This window comes from Hermetia illucens, chromosome 2 (assembly GCF_905115235.1).
Source record: "Hermetia illucens chromosome 2, iHerIll2.2.curated.20191125, whole genome shotgun sequence".
In the NCBI taxonomy this organism is placed as follows: Eukaryota; Metazoa; Arthropoda; class Insecta; order Diptera; family Stratiomyidae; genus Hermetia; species Hermetia illucens.
The window spans coordinates 130,861,395-130,878,576 of NC_051850.1; the positions used below are offsets into that span (position 1 = coordinate 130,861,395).

A 17,182-nucleotide genomic window follows, 5' to 3' on the forward strand; every position below is an offset into this window, starting at 1 on the left:
ATGCGACCAAGCTATTCGCATCCTGGCCCTTTCTAATTCCGCCTTAAAGATGGCCCGCAGTGTTTTCGACGCCCTCACCAGACACGACACGATCTCTGCAAAGAACGCAACTTTCGAATTCATTACAGGTCCTCGCTTGATAACCTACCGCATCTCCGTCATGCTGCCCTCCTGTCAAGCCCCTTACAAATTGCTGACGTGACAATCCATCAGACGTTGCCTCACCTGGAGGTAGCGTGACCAAAGTTGTTTTAATGTACATCCGTGTGGTGTGAATTGTATGTAGAGATAAACAATACCACTTCGGTCAAGCTGCTTCCAACCCAGAAGGAAGTGTCCCTGAGTCAGAAACAGAGGAAGGAAGTTTCTTTCCAATTTACCCTCCTCGCTCAACCGGCACTAATCCAAAAAGTCATTAAACATGAAGAAGATAGATTCTGTGTAATAAGAATATTTTAGAGGCTGCCATATTCATCAGTCGTTCTTATCAACGCAGTATCCCGATCAAATTGACTAGGCTGACCCTGACTTATGTGCAAGGCCAAATAAAAGCAGAAAGAGCCGGGGGATAAGAATTATAATATTCCTTTATGGAATCAGGATCTCTGAAACATGCTAGATTATTCCCCAATGGTATTGGATGATTCAAGTACTAAAATTTGACATAAGTTCAGAGTGTCCTGTAGGGAGCAGGCGCTGAAATTACAGTCCAACAGTTGTCGAAAAATTGTTCTAATAAGTTGTTGCACGAAGACGTTGTGTTTAAATCTTATTATTTAGAACTATCGTGTTAAAATTGAGGTAATTGATGATGTTTTTGATGCAAAGTGATGCTCCAGCTGCCGCTGAAAACAACTCTTCTGAGGCAGCTACAACTCCCGCAGTAACTATTGAGACTTCTGATTCAATTCCCCCAGTGGTTCCGCCACCTGCATTCGAGCCCAGAATAAAGGCATCAGCATGTATAAATTCAACTGCCTGGATTTTGGAACTTTTGCTTATTTTCACGACGTTGGTGTACATATTTCCTTGCCTAAAGTCGCTCAGAAAGGTATATTTTTGTAAGTAGTTTCTCACAAAACTTTAGAGAATTATTTTATAGAAACCGAGGCGAAAACAAGTATAGATTTGGTAATATTAGTGAATTTATTGACCTTATTCAGAGTATTGCGAGCAGTGTTTGAAAAATGTATATATATTCCCAAATAAGCATAAGCATCAATGGCAGCATCAAAACCAAATTAAGCAAAGTGATCTTCACATAACAAGTTAAAAATTTCGACAGGAAATAAAACGCCAACCACGTTCCAACAAAATGCAATAGTTAATAGCTATAATGTAACTTATAACTATAAATTGTAACAATATTTAAATTAAAATTTTATTATTAAATTTCTTTTGTCAAAATAATACCTCGACCATTTCCTCCTTCATCGCATATTGGGACTCCTGACTTGGTAATTAAAAACCAAAGTCGACGATTCTATTAAAATCATGTATTCAGTATAGATTGGATCTTTTCATCATTATCCATTCAATATTTATAACGACAGGTCCAGATACTTGCTATTTTCCAAAAAGTTCAAACCTTCAACAAATATTTACCTTGGTTTTGCGGATCATCACACTAGTCACAAACGTGCATTACACTAGCCACAAATGTGAACCATGTGACTTGCGAATTCGTCTAGGGCAGAGGCAACTCATCAGACCCACTTCTGCCCTGGAAGCAGCGGACCGAAGTGGTTACAAGGTTTGCTGCCTTACATCAAATCAAGAACACGACTTGTGAATGAATTATAACAAGTACAAAAACCGCCTTGTAAAATTCAAGTCTAAGCCGGCCGAGGCTAAACTAGAAGTCCGCCATATACTTGATGGCAGACCGGACCAGTTGGAAAGCAACATACTTCCACGATTGTGATCCACGTGCCCCCATATTGGGCACCCAAGTTCCGAAAAGTATGCGACTAGCGGTTTCGTTCAGGGTAGCGCGGGGAAGGGAGGAAGGGAGCAAATGCCACCTTATCACCGGTCACGCTGCTCCCAGGGCAGAAGTGAGGCAGCATCTGAATCGGTAAGCGCCGCTTGCCCACACACGTGCAATTTCGCGACAACCAACAACTGGCTTATCTATTTGGTTACACGTCTATGGCTAGCACAGACCCGGCATTACAAATATTTACCTTGATTTTGCGTATTAAACGTCGTGCATTACACTAACCACAGACGCGCAACTAAATTGTCAACCAAGCTGTTGGTTTCAGCGAGACTGCGCATCTGTTGGCAAATTGCGGTTGCCGCAACCTGACCGGATGTTTTTGTTGCTTTCCTTTTTGGTGCTGACATTGTCACCATTTATGTCGACTTTCCTTCATGTACGTGCTGCCCAGGTACACCTAGTTGAATATCTTCTGAGTCTAGCAAATAAGATGATTAAGTCACCTTGAACCTTGATTTCTCATATGCACAAAGACAGAAAAGCGATTTGAAATACTAAATAGGGGTATCGATAACTCAAAAATACTCAGTCGAACAGAAAACTTATCAGTCAACTTAAACTGAGGCTTTTAAGCAGCATTTGGTGTGCATTACATTACCGGGATCCATTTTACAATATATTGCTGGCCCTCTTATATGTTTAATATGCCATTCTCGGATCTCTGTGTTATCTTAGCTTCACCGTATCTCGAAAGTCACATGACCACCATCCCTTGTAGCTTCAATAACTTAAAGGCCATCCTGAGAAGAATCGGTAGAGAGCTCCCCGCAACATCGAGCAAATCTGCAGAATTGTGAATGAGAGTCCCAGGAAATCAAGGGAAATCTTGCAAGATTTACGTACCATACGGTGGCAATATTATTTGGAACTACAACTATCTTCTCGTCACGCCAAATTTCTTTAATTTCCGGAACCAGTGGCTCATAGTTCAGCTTCTTCTCCACGTATTTCCGTTCAATGTTGTAATTATGGAGACTAGCAAGATTCTTAATATACGCGAAGCGACCCGTCTTGCAAACTAACAACACGCCAGGCTTGTTATTTGGTACATGGGGATAAGTTAGAACCCGCCGTTCTCAATCCACGCCGTAAACACAACTATCGAGCATTGCCTGCAACTCATATTGGTAAAGCGGACATGTTCCCGTAATCAGATCATACTTATATGCACGGTTTTGATGGATCATCTTACATTCAGCATTATTCCTGCTCGTATATTGCATCGGTGCCATTATACTCTAGCCAAAAATAAAATAGTCCACCGTCTCTAACGCCGAACCACACATTCCAGCCTGGTTATTGCCCACCCGTTATTTTATTATAAGCTGGCCAAAGACAATTCATGCCTTTATCATGTACTGCCTTCGACTTCCATTTACCGATCCGCTCTTGGCCCGATTTCACCTCATTCAGGAGATTGAAAGAACGATGTTTTAAGTTGAGAGGATTAAGCCCACTATCTGCAAGGGACTGTCTGCTGCTCTAAAAATAAACGCGTAGCGGGTCAACTTAGTCGTGATATTATGCCACGACGCCAACCACGCCGTTTATGCCTTACCCCAACCGGCCATATATTCTGGTGAACTTTTTATAGAAGAAATTTTGCACCCGATCCAGACCAGGACCCTACCAATTTCTCGAGCTGTTTATGGCTTATTGAATCTTCTCTTCGATAATACCCGCAAGATTAATACCCGGCATAGTGGCAGCGGTAATAAACTTAGCATGCTCAGCATGCAGGACGGGTAAGCTCCAAATTCTGCCCCAATGCCCTTTTGTTTCTATTGCCGAAAACTGTGCTGTTTACACGCTCTTTTGAGATTCGTTGAGGTATCTGAAAGAACTGGTTTGTTGGCACTTCGAGCAAGTCTGGTGTCACTATTGCCATAGCGTTGCAACCAACTGCATATAACAGACAGTTTCTGCTTTAGTATGTCCGAAAATTTCAACTATCACTGTCTCACTGAGAATGGCATAGCTCCGCTAAATCCTCTGCACTTTATTCCGCACCCCTCTATTGGAATTACTAGTGCTGAATTGAGTTAGCCCAGCAGTGTCCACTCTTAATGAGTCCCGCCGACGTTCCACATGAATTTTCCATGATAGATCTCTTCGGCCACTCAAACCAATAATGCAGAAGCCGTGCACCACAATACACAAATGATTTCAAATGCAACCGTGTCATACCAGAGCAAAGCCAAGATGCATTCTGATCACTGATTCGAGATAGAATTCTTGGAGTTGGTGAAGATGCATAGAGCCTGGCAATACCTGCTCTATGCAAAGAATCCATTTCCGAGAATTCTGTAGAATTCTATACAGAGACAGCCTGACGATCAAGAAGACAGCTTGGGCGAGTACTCAAATTGTTGTGGTGAGTTGTTGTTAATGCTGCTGCCGCTGCCCCCATTGATTCTTCACCACCGGTTTCCACGAGGACCTCAGCTGAACACACTCCCCGCTGATGGCCGGGATAGTATTTCCGTTATTTCGCACTAGGAGTGGATAGTAGAAGGTTAATATCCTTTGTCCACTTCACCCACTTCCCCTCCGTCTACGGCGGAGTATAAATATACTAATATAAATGTACTAGACTGCCATATATATATACTATTAAAAACTTTATTTGAAAAGAGTTCAGTATGAGATGTATTTTGGGGGCTAGGCTTTAAATAGAGGCATCTCCAAGGACGCGAGCATGCGCGGAGACTTATCTCGAACTCTGGCGAGTGGAGAAGCGACTTCACAGATGGAAAAAGGAAGCCTGGCAGAACCAACAGGTCTGTGAACTCGAAAAGTACAAGGAGCAACCGCACCAGGCGCGCAAGTTTTACCAACAAGTCAGCAGGATGAAACCTTACACACCTCGATGCTCACCCTGCCGAGACAGAGAGGGAAATCTGATTTCCGACAGAATGGGCATATTGGAGCGATGGGTCGAGTAGTTTAATGAACTAATGAACAACCAGAACATCGGCGAGTTGGAGGTCCCGCCAACTGAAGACGACGGACAAATTTTGCTACCACCAATGCAGAAGAAACAATCCGTGCAATTCATCGGCTTGAAAATCATAAGTCGTCAGGAGCCCATGGAATTGCAGCCGAATTATTTAAATATGGTGGCGACCAATTACACCAAGTGGTTCATCAACTTGTACTCAAGGTATGGGACAGAGAATCAATGCCTGACGATTGGCAAAGAGGCATTATCTGTCTCATAAAAAGATAGATATCACACAATGCAGCAATTATAGCGGTATCACGTTGCTGAGTACCATCTACAGGGTGCGGCAGCATAACTTCCTTTTTTAAAATGCGCGCCATTCAGTTAGTTGATGTCATAGCGGAGCGCTGGTGGTCTCGTTCAAGAGGGGATACTGTAAAGTTTTGTCCCGACACGATTCAGTCGCCATCATGCGTTAGAATAGTGAGGAGCGTGCCTTTGCCGTTGAGGTTTACTTTTCAAGCGGATGTTCGGTTATTGCAACACAGTGTGCATTTCGGAATCGCTTTAATTTAGCCCTGTTGGCTCCCGTCCCAGGCCGCAAATCAATTGTTACATGGGTCACTACATTCAGACAAACTGCAAGTGCGACAAAAGGAAGAACTGGAGTCCCTCGGCCCGTTAGATCACCTGAGAACATTGAAGCAGTGAGAGCGTCAATGTTGCGATCGCCACGGCGTTCTGCGCGCAAACACGCATCTGCCCTTGGACTATCCGATCGTTCTGTGAGAAGAATTCTTTGTGATGATCTTCATTTTCATCCCTATAAGATGGCGATAGTGCAGGAACTTTCAGAATCTTTTTATTTCAATTAGAGGCGATTTGGAATGGCCGGCACGCTCTCCCGATCTGTCCTCTTGTGATTTTTTTCTATGGGTTTTTTTGAAATCCCGTGTTTATGTGAACCGTCCAAGAACCCTACAAGATTTGAAGACCAACATCCAAGAAGAAATTGCCAACATAACACCTGCTATGTTAACAAAAGTCATGACAAACGCCAGAAATCGGTTTACGCAATGTATGGAGAATGGGGGACGTCACCTAACAGATTTGATCTTCGAAACAATGTAAATAAAAACTTTAGACATGTACCTACATTATAAAAAATAAATAAATATTTTCCCATGCATGCAATAGTTTTTATTGAGTTTTGAAAAAAGGAAGTTATGCTGCCGCACCCTGTATAAGATATTTACCGCTATCTTCCTAGACCGGATAGCCCCTTAGGCTCAGAATATCATTTTCCCATACCAAAGAGGCTTCACTCCAGGCAAATCAGTAACAGATCAGATTTTCTCTCTGCCGCGAGGGATGGAAAAACTGTTGGAATATGGACGTCAGTTGCACCATCTTTTCATCGACTTTAAAGCCGCCTATGATAGCATAGCCAGGGTAAACCTGTACACGGCCACAAGAGAATTCGGTATACTGACGAAATTGATAAGAATGACTAGGCTATCCAGATAAAAGTAACAGAATAACTTTAAAGACCATTCGACATTAACAGTGGCCTATGACATGGGGATGCCCTATCATGCGTCCCCTTTAACTTGGCCCTGGAGTCATCATTGATGCTGAGGATGATGCGAGGGATACGATCTTCTTTAAGTCCACCCAACTACTGGCCTAAGCTGACGATAACGACATCATGGGAAGAACGACAATACACAATCGCCTTCATCCATCCACCCATTTATCTTGGGCTGGACATCAATGAAGTCAAGACAACATATATAGTGACAACGTCACCGCCAAAAACTAACCAACCAACAACATCGAACCGCACTGGTCAAACGGAAAAAATAAAGAACTTTGAGACCGTTGAGGTCGAAAATCACAACCGATAACAGCTATGACGATGAAATCCACGCACGGTTGTTGGCTGCCAACAGAGGCTATTTCAACTTACAAAAACTGTTCCGCTCGAAACGTCCCTCAGAGCTCTTACTATATAAGACAATGATCTTACCAGTCCTCATGTATTCCTCAGAGACTTGGGTTCTTAGCAAGAAGAATTGCGAACTCTTGGCCGCGTTCGAGAGAAGAATCCTCCGAAAAATTTTTGCCCCCCTACATAAGGATGGACGATTCCGTAGACTACATAACGACGAAATCTATGTGCGATACTATGCCCGTCAGGTTGTGGATAAAATCTCGCTCAATAGGTTACGGTGGGCGGGTCACTTAATCCGTAGAGATCAGAATGATCAAGACCGGAAAATCTATAAGGGCAATATCTATGGTAGAAAAATAAGACGAGAGACCCTGCCTGAGATGGAGCGATGGCGTAGGCGAGGACGCCAAGCAGCTTTTAGGGATATCGAATTGGTGGATCTCGGCGCAAAACCGGGATGTCTGGAGTTCCTTATTAAGGCAGGCCTAGACACGATACCGGTTGTTGCGCAGTTGGTGATGATGGTCACCAGGATTTCAGATTTTTCAGTTGGTTAGTTTCTAAGAAAGAGACTTGTCATACTCCAAATTTATACTTTTGTAACCCTCATTGTTCTATTTCTCTATTAATATCAAATCTGAGATCTTCTTCCTAAAGTTCTAATCTAATCTAAAACTACGAACGGCTTTCTTCGGAGAAAAAAGTTGGACCCGGTCTTCGCAAACCCCTCCCCCTCTCTTATACGCCATACAAGATGATGCCTTTCACTGCATGTGATTTGATATACCGGAATACCACATTGGTGAAGAAAACAATCTAGTTTGTTTATGAGCAATATATTCACAAGAGCCAGCAGGCAATTTTCGGCTAGATCGAAAATGGGCAACGCGGTGGTGTGCGATCCAGTGGATGAAGAGCTCGAAATCTAGGTTGATCTCCGAAAACGTTTGAATGAAATGCGTTTGTAGATAAGCTATTGGGAAGTTATAATCCTGATGATGTGGTTTCAAAAACGATAGCACAAATAATGAGTCGCATAACAAGGGCATGGCAGCATCGCATGGCGAATCTACGCCAATAATCGGTCAAACAATTAAGAAGAAGGACTCGACTTTGGTAAGAAATAGCAAGCATACGCCAATTTTCGAGGTAGACTTGAGTGGGCTATACGTACCAGTAAGCGGCAATGCTTTAAAGAACTCTACGCTGCGACGAATCTAAACTTCAGAGTAATCTGAAAAGGCATTACCACAACTGATCTGCCCGAATCTTCTCCCCGATACAGTAACGGCACACTTCCATCCGCATAAAGAGAAGCACAAAAAGTATAAATAAGCGTTGAACGCTTTCACCATCCTTGCGATGACTGAAGAGGAACTTGCCGAAGAAGTAATGATGATAGAGCTCCCGGCTTGAATTCATCCCTAATAGAGCTCGTATTTAGAACATACATGGTAAAATGGAGCCCCTAAGCTCATGTTTGAAGTATGCATGGTAGAAGGATTTTTTCCGCCGTGAAGAGAGAGAAAAGCTAGCTATGTTACCGAAGCCCAATAAACAACCGAAAAACCCATCATTATACCGATTTGCCTTATAGACACGATTGTAAAGATGCTAGAAAGTGTCATTTTCAGTACATGTATTTCACCCTACAGTACGATATCAGTTTGCCCTATCGGAACAACAGTTAGCTCATTCAACAATCGACGCCATAGGATTTTTTTATCCTAATTGGGCTTAATACCCAAAATGAGGGTCCCTATTTACTTGACTAATCTACTCCAAAGCTACCTCTAGAAAAAACATTAGGATACGGATGGGGGACCTAAGTAGCGCACTGTCATGACAGGAGTACCACAAAGATCTGCGTTTGGCCTTCTTCTGTTAATAATGATGTCTAATGAGGCCACTGCCTTCCCATCTCAGAGGTACCATGATAATTGGATTAACTGTGATTGTCGTCGCAAAGATACTGAAGTGGCATCAATGCCATAAAAGCCTGACTGAAGATGGTTCAGCTTGAACCTAGTGGTATAAACGACGGAACGACGGTCTTGATTATCAACAGTACGAAAAGGAATACGATTAGTATTCATGTTGGTGGCCCCATCATCACTTCAAAGTCTGGGGATGATGATGCAAAGATCAATTTTAAGGGACACCTGGAAGCATCAACTTACAGGAAGTACCTGTACCAATTCGGTTTAGATGATTCCCCATTCCTGAATGTGGTTGCAATCTAAGACCCCAATCTAGTGTTTAGATTTTATTCAGAGACGCGAAGAGCGGAAGGATGTGTCGCTGGAACCGTAGTCCTCCTCGCCAATTAATGCCTTGCGGCGTTTCCGCGGGAAAGGGGAAAGAGAGGTGGTTTACTGGGTGAGAATCCCACATACTGATGCAAACTGGCGCAGTGATGCCTTTCTAGTTTCCACATCCAGCTGTAAAAAATAGAGGCAGACAGTAAATCGATGTTAACAGGGGTTCTTCTTGCACACATCTATTAATTCGGAAAGCGGCCGATATGAGCGAGCTTGACATTGTAATGTGAGGATACATTCCCCTTTCCACCCTGTCATCCTTTCTAACTCCACGCCCTTTTCTGAATAGTCTTGTAGGAGACACTTTCGATACTATGTATTGTAGGAGAGCTGAAGGAAGGATTTGGAAGAAAAGAGAACGAAAAGATGTAGTGATTTCAGAAGGGTTGCTATGGAGGATAGGGAATATGTAAGGAATGATTAACTATAAATCTATTTGCGTAGAGAAATGCGATCACTGTTACCATGACCCTTTTTTAAGGTTTTGTTTGTAAAACAAAACCTTGTTAAAATCGGTTCAATGTCTGTTTGTCTGTCTGTCCGTCTTTTTTTTTCATCGTTAGATGGTGGAAAGGTTCAAAACCTACTGCTGGCTCCTGCCATACAGTTATGTGAGACTTCTACTCACTAAAACCACGTCCTTCTTCTTCCACTCTCCCCACGGGACTGCTATAAGCATTCCATCGTGGGGCTGGATCAGTCCTTAACTGCGGCGCATTATTGTTCGCTCCCTTTCTTGCTTTCTTCGCAGTTCTTCATGACTTAGCTGTTGATGAATCATTTTCAGCTCAATCACCACTTGATTCCAAGCCTCCGTTGATTCCAACATAAACGCCGCTGTATTTCCAGGTGTTAAGCGCCTGTCTGCGATCGCCTCCAGCCTAGTTCGGTGTGCTGTAAACCTTGGGCACTCAAATATAACATGCTCAGCATTCTCAGCCACGTTACCACATCTTGGGCACCATGGTGACTCGTCGTGTCCAAATCGATAAAGATAAGCCCGATAACCTCCATGTCCAGTTAAAAACTGTGTTAGCTCGTAGTTTAATTCCCCGTGATTCCTTTCCATCCATCTTCGAACGTGTGGAATGATACGGTAGGTCCAACGGCCAGTTGTGCCTCGTTCCGTCTCTTTTGCCATTTTGCGATGGATTCCCGCCGTGCTAGTTGCCATCGAAGTACAATAGACTCCCCGATTGCATACATTTTGTCGTAGAGACGCCGACCTTCATCCGCCAAGATGTCTATGGGGATTGTCCCTTCCAGTACATGCTGCTTCTCCTGATGTCGTTCGATAAGCACTGCATACCCGGAATGCACTTAGTCTATACGCCATTCCTAGTTTTCCGTAATTTGATTTGTTTTCCAGAACGGTTGCCCAAACTGGAGCTGCGTAGAGTAGCACGGAACTAACTACTCTTGAAATAAGACGATATCGACTTTGTCTTGGTGCACCAATGTTCGGTAGTATCCTCGAGATCGTTAGAGCGATGGAAGATACTTTAGTTGCAGCCCACTCAATGTGGTTTTTAAAATTGAGTCTATTGTCAATCATTACTCCCAAATATGTCTGTCTATCCGTCTGTCTGTCTGTCTGTTTGTTTGTCACAGGCACTTTTCTCAGAAACGGCCATACCGATTGACACGAAATTTGGTGAGGCGGTGGGAACTGTGGACCCCCAGACATGCAGTGAGTCATATCCTCCTACGTTGAGATTTGGGTGGGGGGGGGGGGGTTCCCATACATGTAAAAGGGGGGTGTAAACATTTTTCTCACCAAATATAGTCATGTGGGGAATCAAATGAAAGGTCTCGATTAGTACCGGTCTTAGTTTTGAGATTTGTTAAAAAGGCGCGGAGTGGGAGGGGTGCAATGTGATGATTTCTTTAACGGAGCCATTCTCAGAAACTACCCAACCGAAAAATCTGGAAAAATCATGAAGCTGCCTCTATACGGTACCCAGGCCTCAAAATACTCACCATATCGATATCTGTTCAAATTAAGTTAATAATAGTATATTACCGTATTTTTGGGAAAATTGAGTAAAACCCCTCTCAAAAAAAAAGCAAGCGATGGCGGCTTTACGGTTTCTTACCAGGGCAGAAGCAAATCGTCAGACGCTGCCTCACCTCTGCCCTGGGGGCAGCGTGACCGTAGCGGCTCGCAGATGTTGAGTGCTCCTTTATATAATTCGTAGAACACGACATGCCTACGAATTATATTGAGCGCAAATCCGCCTGATTGACCAGAGCTTGGCCAGAGCTGAAATATTCGTTTTGAGAATGATGGGGTCCTAAGTCCGCATCAACTTAATGCTGGACCGGACCAAATGGGGAGCAACTTACTCCCTCTTTCCTGGTCCACGGACCCCTCGCTTAGGGCTTGCACCCAAACTTTTCAAAAAAGCAAGCGATGGCGGCTTTACGGTTTCTTACCAGGGCAGAGGCAAATCGTCAGACGCTGCCTCACCTCTGCCCTGGGAGCAGCGTGACCGTAGCGGCTCGCAGATATTGAGTGCTCCTTTATATAATTCGTAGAACACGACATGCCTATGCAGGAAAGAGGGAGTAAGTTGCTCCCCATTTGGTCCGGTCCAGCATTAAGTTGATGCGGACTTAGGACCCCATCATTCTCAAAACGAATACTCTCCTTAAGTTTATGTCAGAGTTATAAAACTTAGTAGTAGTATAAAATATAATATGAAGCATATTATCTCCAAGTTTGATCAAAATCATACTATTAGTAACAAAGTTACAGTAGCTCAAAGTTGCCTTACCGTGTAAATTTACAACCCGAAGTACTAAATCTGATATGCTAAATGCATATTCTTAACGGGCTACGTACAAATGGGATAGTTCTACACTCAAATATACTCACACAAAAAACCAACAAAACCTTTCATACCTGAAGCGCCCAGCTTCCGGTTTCCCGACTTGTTTGTTTATTGTTTCCAATCTGTCTCCAGAAAATCAGTCCAATTTGAACTTAATTGACATAATACTCTTTTCCCTTTGCCTTTATTGTTATTGTCTATTGAACTTATCTTTCTAGTGCGTTTTGTTCCAAAGCTAGTTTACTTTCATACTTTTTCATTTTATAATTATCTAAATCTTCGATACTCTTAACAATAATTGCTTTCAGGTATCAACATCGGACCAGTAGTTGCCGGGGTAATTGGCGCAAGAAAACCTCAATATGATATATGGGGTAATGCGGTAAATGTAGCAAGCAGAATGGACTCCACTGGTGTTCTGGATCACATACAGGTAACATATTCGCATTTCAATCAAGTAAAATAGTATTAACAAAACAAATTTTGTACCAGGTTACACAAGAAATGTACCAAATTCTCGAATGTAGAGGTTTTGAATTATCCTGCCGTGGCAGTGTTAATGTCAAAGGCAAAGGTACGATGGTGACTTATTTTCTCAAAGGGAAACTACCAGAGCCGCCCCAAAAGCCGTCTCATCAAAACACTCCCACCTCTGCACCGCCATCAAAAAACTTTCTCCAAAATCAGCAGAGTACAAACTCCGAGGATGTGTCTCAGGATTTAGACATCAACTCGAATGCGAGTAATCCAACAGCCCAGCGGCGTAAATCCTTATGTCGACAACATAACATTTCCTCATCATTTGGAACTACCTTCAGTGCTTGCATGACACCTAGTCTATCAAACAGTAGCAGCTTGCATACCTCAAGCTGCCAAACTGTTCCGAGTGTCAAAGCTCAAAGCGGTTTCGATCATGAGTCCTCCGAATTTAGTTCTGCATCGAAAAAGCCCACCACAGATACTATGTCGAAATCGTTTCCTGGCAATGTTTGTCCAAAAAACCCTCTCACCGAAATCAAGCAAAGTTTAGCGAACGAACGATGCGGGTTGAAGGACTCCATTGAAAACTTAGAAATATTACTGAAGAACGATATAAGTCTGTCCGATCTAACTAACAAACAACAGATAACTCTGAGGCAGAATGAAATTAAGCACTATGAAATTAAGCATGTTAAACTCGAATTGAACACAAATTCCAATACGCAATTTTACAATCATGTTGGCAGCAAATCGAAGTCAATTGAAACCATTTTGAATGACTCGGACAAGGAAGAATGCACGGTCACTTTGCTGAAGGAGAATCTTAAAAGTCCTATTAAAAATTCTCAATCGATGTGCCCAATTCGGATGAGTACTAAGTCGAGAGGTTCTATTCCGAATAGTCGTAGTTTGAATTTGATATCAACCAAGACTGTGTCAAGTCATATTTTACAGGATGTAACTAATGTTGTAAAATAGTATAATGTCTTCTATTTAAATGGAGTTGTTCATTTTCTCACGGTCTTGACAGTAAGGAAACTTCAAATTACTACGTCTACGTCAATTACATTCTTTCTAAAAGGCCTAAGGATACTGTAAATATGATTGTCCTTTCATCATCTTTTGCAAATAATGTAATAATATTTATGCTCCTTTATTTGAAAAGAAAACCATGCTTGCTGAAATAACATGACAATATGTCCGGCATCATTTTTTATTACTGCATCTAGTATTCTTCATTCACTTTAATTTTTATTATTTATGAAATTCTTCAGGAAAATAATTTATAATAGCATAAATACTATTGTTAGCAGCGTCGTCCGTCCACTTTTCAGTGAAGCTTCACCTCACAACGACTGAAAGGGGCAACAGTGGTAGACAGGTAAACATCCGTATCAGAAAGCAACCAATCTATTCTAAGTAAATAATTTCTAATTTTATATAATATTAAAGGATAATAAGTTCAAACTCACCCATAAATTATTTTTGTTAAGCCAACTTTCAGTTTGGCGCATGATTATAAGTTACGTAGGATAAATGGTCCTTACCTATGCCAGCAAAGTATATTCGGCGTGCTCACTATTCATAAAGCTTTTTACAACAGAGCAGAGCGGATTAACCTATCCTACCATATTGGAGAGGAAATGTTACATATGTATTCATTAATAATGCATATATATGTGAATACAATTATTATTGTCCCGACAACAAAATAGTCCTGGGGTAATTAAGCCTCGTGAACGTACTTTGGCTGAGAAGTCATGCACCGGATTCGAAGCAGCCTTAGTCCTAACAACTCCAAGTTTGAATGTGAAAAAAGACTATTCCATTGTAACTTCTGTGTTTGGGTGTTAATCATTTGTTCAGATATTGATCGTTAGACGTTCCCTCTTGTTCGCTCAGGCACCAATCACTCAATATCCTCTTCATACAAGGGTGGAACATTGCATGAAATGGGTCAAAGTCAAATATTTGCATATGCATCGTTTGGACCTGTTAAATAGCCTTCTTCATAGTTTTTGTCCACCACATTTGTCGAGAAGTTCCGAATTTCTTCGCGTATGTTCTCCTTACCGGCAATCCGGGAGTCAAGTTTATTCATATAAACTCATGACATCAAAGCCCCCACAGAAACAAGTCTGGGACGGTCAAATCTGGTCATTTTGAACATTACAAAACCGCGATTACAAACGGCATGGAAACATAGGCTTCAGAGTGCGTATTGCGTCGAATGGTGTGTGCCCATTTGCACAGTTCTAAAGAAACCACATATTCTCCAATTGTGGCATAAGAGACTCATTTTGCTTTTTTCATAGGATTCAGAAGCTACCGTATCTACCACGGAACTTATCCAGGATAATACAGGTGAATGTATTCATACAATCCAGCAGCAGGCGTTCCATATATAGCACGGAGCATGTCAGACACGTCATCGTAGAAACCCAGAACAATTGTCTCCCGCGTTGAATTTATATGGCGAAAGAAAATTATTGCGCATGTACGCCGTTCCGCGAATCCTAGTGCGTGTGTGTAAGGTGGTAGAAAGGTAAAGCCTCTAAGCACTTAGAGCCTAGTGGCCCACTGTACCATGTCCATTACAGGATGGACACAAATCATCTTGGAGAATTCCTATTCTGAACATATGTTCAGCTAGTGAATTATGGGCAGTTAGAATGCTCACAATACTTCTGCAAATCTTCCTGCTTTTAGACAGGATAAACGTTTGTATGTTTGTTTGTTTCTGACAGGAAAAGTTTGGTGTGTTTGGCAGTATGAAGGTTCTGAAACTTGTCATTATGGGAAGCTTGTTCCCAGTTTTTGATAGCAGCATTAGCGAATGCTACTGACATCTGGGGAAATTGAACCCCACCCCCACCAGAATGACCGAGTACCCAGAGTACTTCCACCGTATTGAATCTAAAAACAGAGTTCAATCGATTTCTAATTCCTGAACAATTTTCAAGGTAATCAGAGGACTACTCAACGCCCTCAATGCAGCTTGGCTATTGCTACAGATTGCGATGTGCTTGTTCTTCAACCGCTTGTCAATCATCCAGGTTGCCGCCCTCAGGATCGCATACACTTCAGTTTGAAATACATATTATCCCAAAGAAAAGCCCACTTCTCTTTTTATTCGAGAGGTAGACTCCTGCTCCAGAACCGTGTTCTGTGTTTGAGCCATCGGTGTAGAAGACATCAGTACACGCATTCTTCTGATTCGTCCTAGTTTCAATATAACTTCATATCTTATACCAAGCAGACTCTGTGCCCCCACGTCCATTGTCTCCGCATAGATCAAATCGAATTAGTCTATGACCTACTTTTATTGCAGCGCTCTAAATAAATAAATGCAAAGGCTGCATATCGTATAATGCATTTGAAGCTGCCCCGGATGTGGTCCTCGCGGCACCGGTAATACCCTGACACACAGTTGTTTGCAGTGTGGCTAGTTGGCAGCGAAAACTCTTTCGGTTCACACTACAGATGCATAAGCTAACATCTGCCTAATGATAGTAATATATATCCACATTATTATCTGAGTTCTAAGTCATCATGTCGAGGCAAAGGTCCAGCTACACAGCCTCTATATGTTTGTTCCAAAGAATAAATCCTAGCTATTTCACTTCTTCGGAGAGTTAAAGAGTTATACCCCTCATCTCTGGAAGGCAAAGACCATTCAATTTCCTCCTTTTTGTAAAAATGGTTGTAAAAATGGATGGATTTATTAAAAGTCCATACCTGAGGAACAGACTGTCAATCAAATCAACGGTCAACGCGGTTTGCATTTCCAACACTGTTTCGATATTTCAACTAAGAACTAGCATAAGTTTGAATGTGTCTTGGCAGATTTGAGTTGATCAACATATTCCACAGAAGTAACGATAGCACACCTCCTTGAAGGCAACCTTTCGTCGCTTCCATTGCCCAAGACCGATAAATCATTGTGTTAGCATAACAGTAATCCACTCAATTAAAGTTTCATCAACACCATGCTCAGTTGCATACACAGTTAAACGCCTCTTCAATGATCACGAACCCTCCCGCCGCGTAGTCGCTTTTTAGAGTTGCATCCCTTATCTTCGATATCAAGGTGTGAAGAGCAGACTCACAAGACTTTCTACGCTGGTAAACGTGTTGGTTTTCATTTAGCGGGTGCGATCTTAGCGCCTTCTCTAAAATGCGGTGCTCAACAAGCCTCTCCAGACATTTCTGCGAAATTTGATCTGATTTATCTGATGTTCTTTGGATTTAAATAGTCATCTTTCTCAGGTTTATGACGACTACCTTAACCTTCTGCCAAGAGCAAAGGACGCCGCCCAGAGCAAGACATCCACGGAAAATATTTTTTAGAAGTTGTTCAAAGTGATCCTTTAGCATTGCTGGATAGATGCCATCCATGCCAGGTGCTTTGCAGTGTTCAAAGGATAGTATAGCAACTACCACCTTTTCATGGATATCAACCGCTCTTGCAGTGTTCCAATTCCCCACGTAACAGATTCGTATTGAAATATTTGCAGAAACTGCCATTTCTCTCCCTCCTACTTCTGAGACCTGTTCTCCTGGGTGGCGTACTTCCAAGAGACTCTGTATAGACTCAACTCTGGAGTTCGTAAAAGTTCTATCCAGCTTTGTTTAAGAGTCCAACTA

At 42.3% G+C, this 17,182-nt stretch overlaps 1 protein-coding gene across 3 annotated transcripts in view; it reads left to right on the forward strand.

Moving 5' to 3' along the window:
* The window catches only part of LOC119649701 (adenylate cyclase type 6), a 518,692-nt gene extending 504,370 nt beyond the window's left edge, over window positions 1-14,322 (forward strand). For all 3 annotated transcript variants that reach the window (XM_038051969.1, XM_038051970.1, XM_038051971.1), the window contains 2 exons: window positions 12,364-12,488; window positions 12,548-14,322. In XM_038051969.1, coding sequence (XP_037907897.1) covers window positions 12,364-12,488; window positions 12,548-13,513 — 1,091 coding nt within the window. In that variant the 3' untranslated portion in view covers window positions 13,514-14,322. The remainder of the gene's footprint in view (window positions 1-12,363; window positions 12,489-12,547) is intronic.
* The last annotated feature ends 2,860 nt before the right edge of the window (window positions 14,323-17,182 follow it).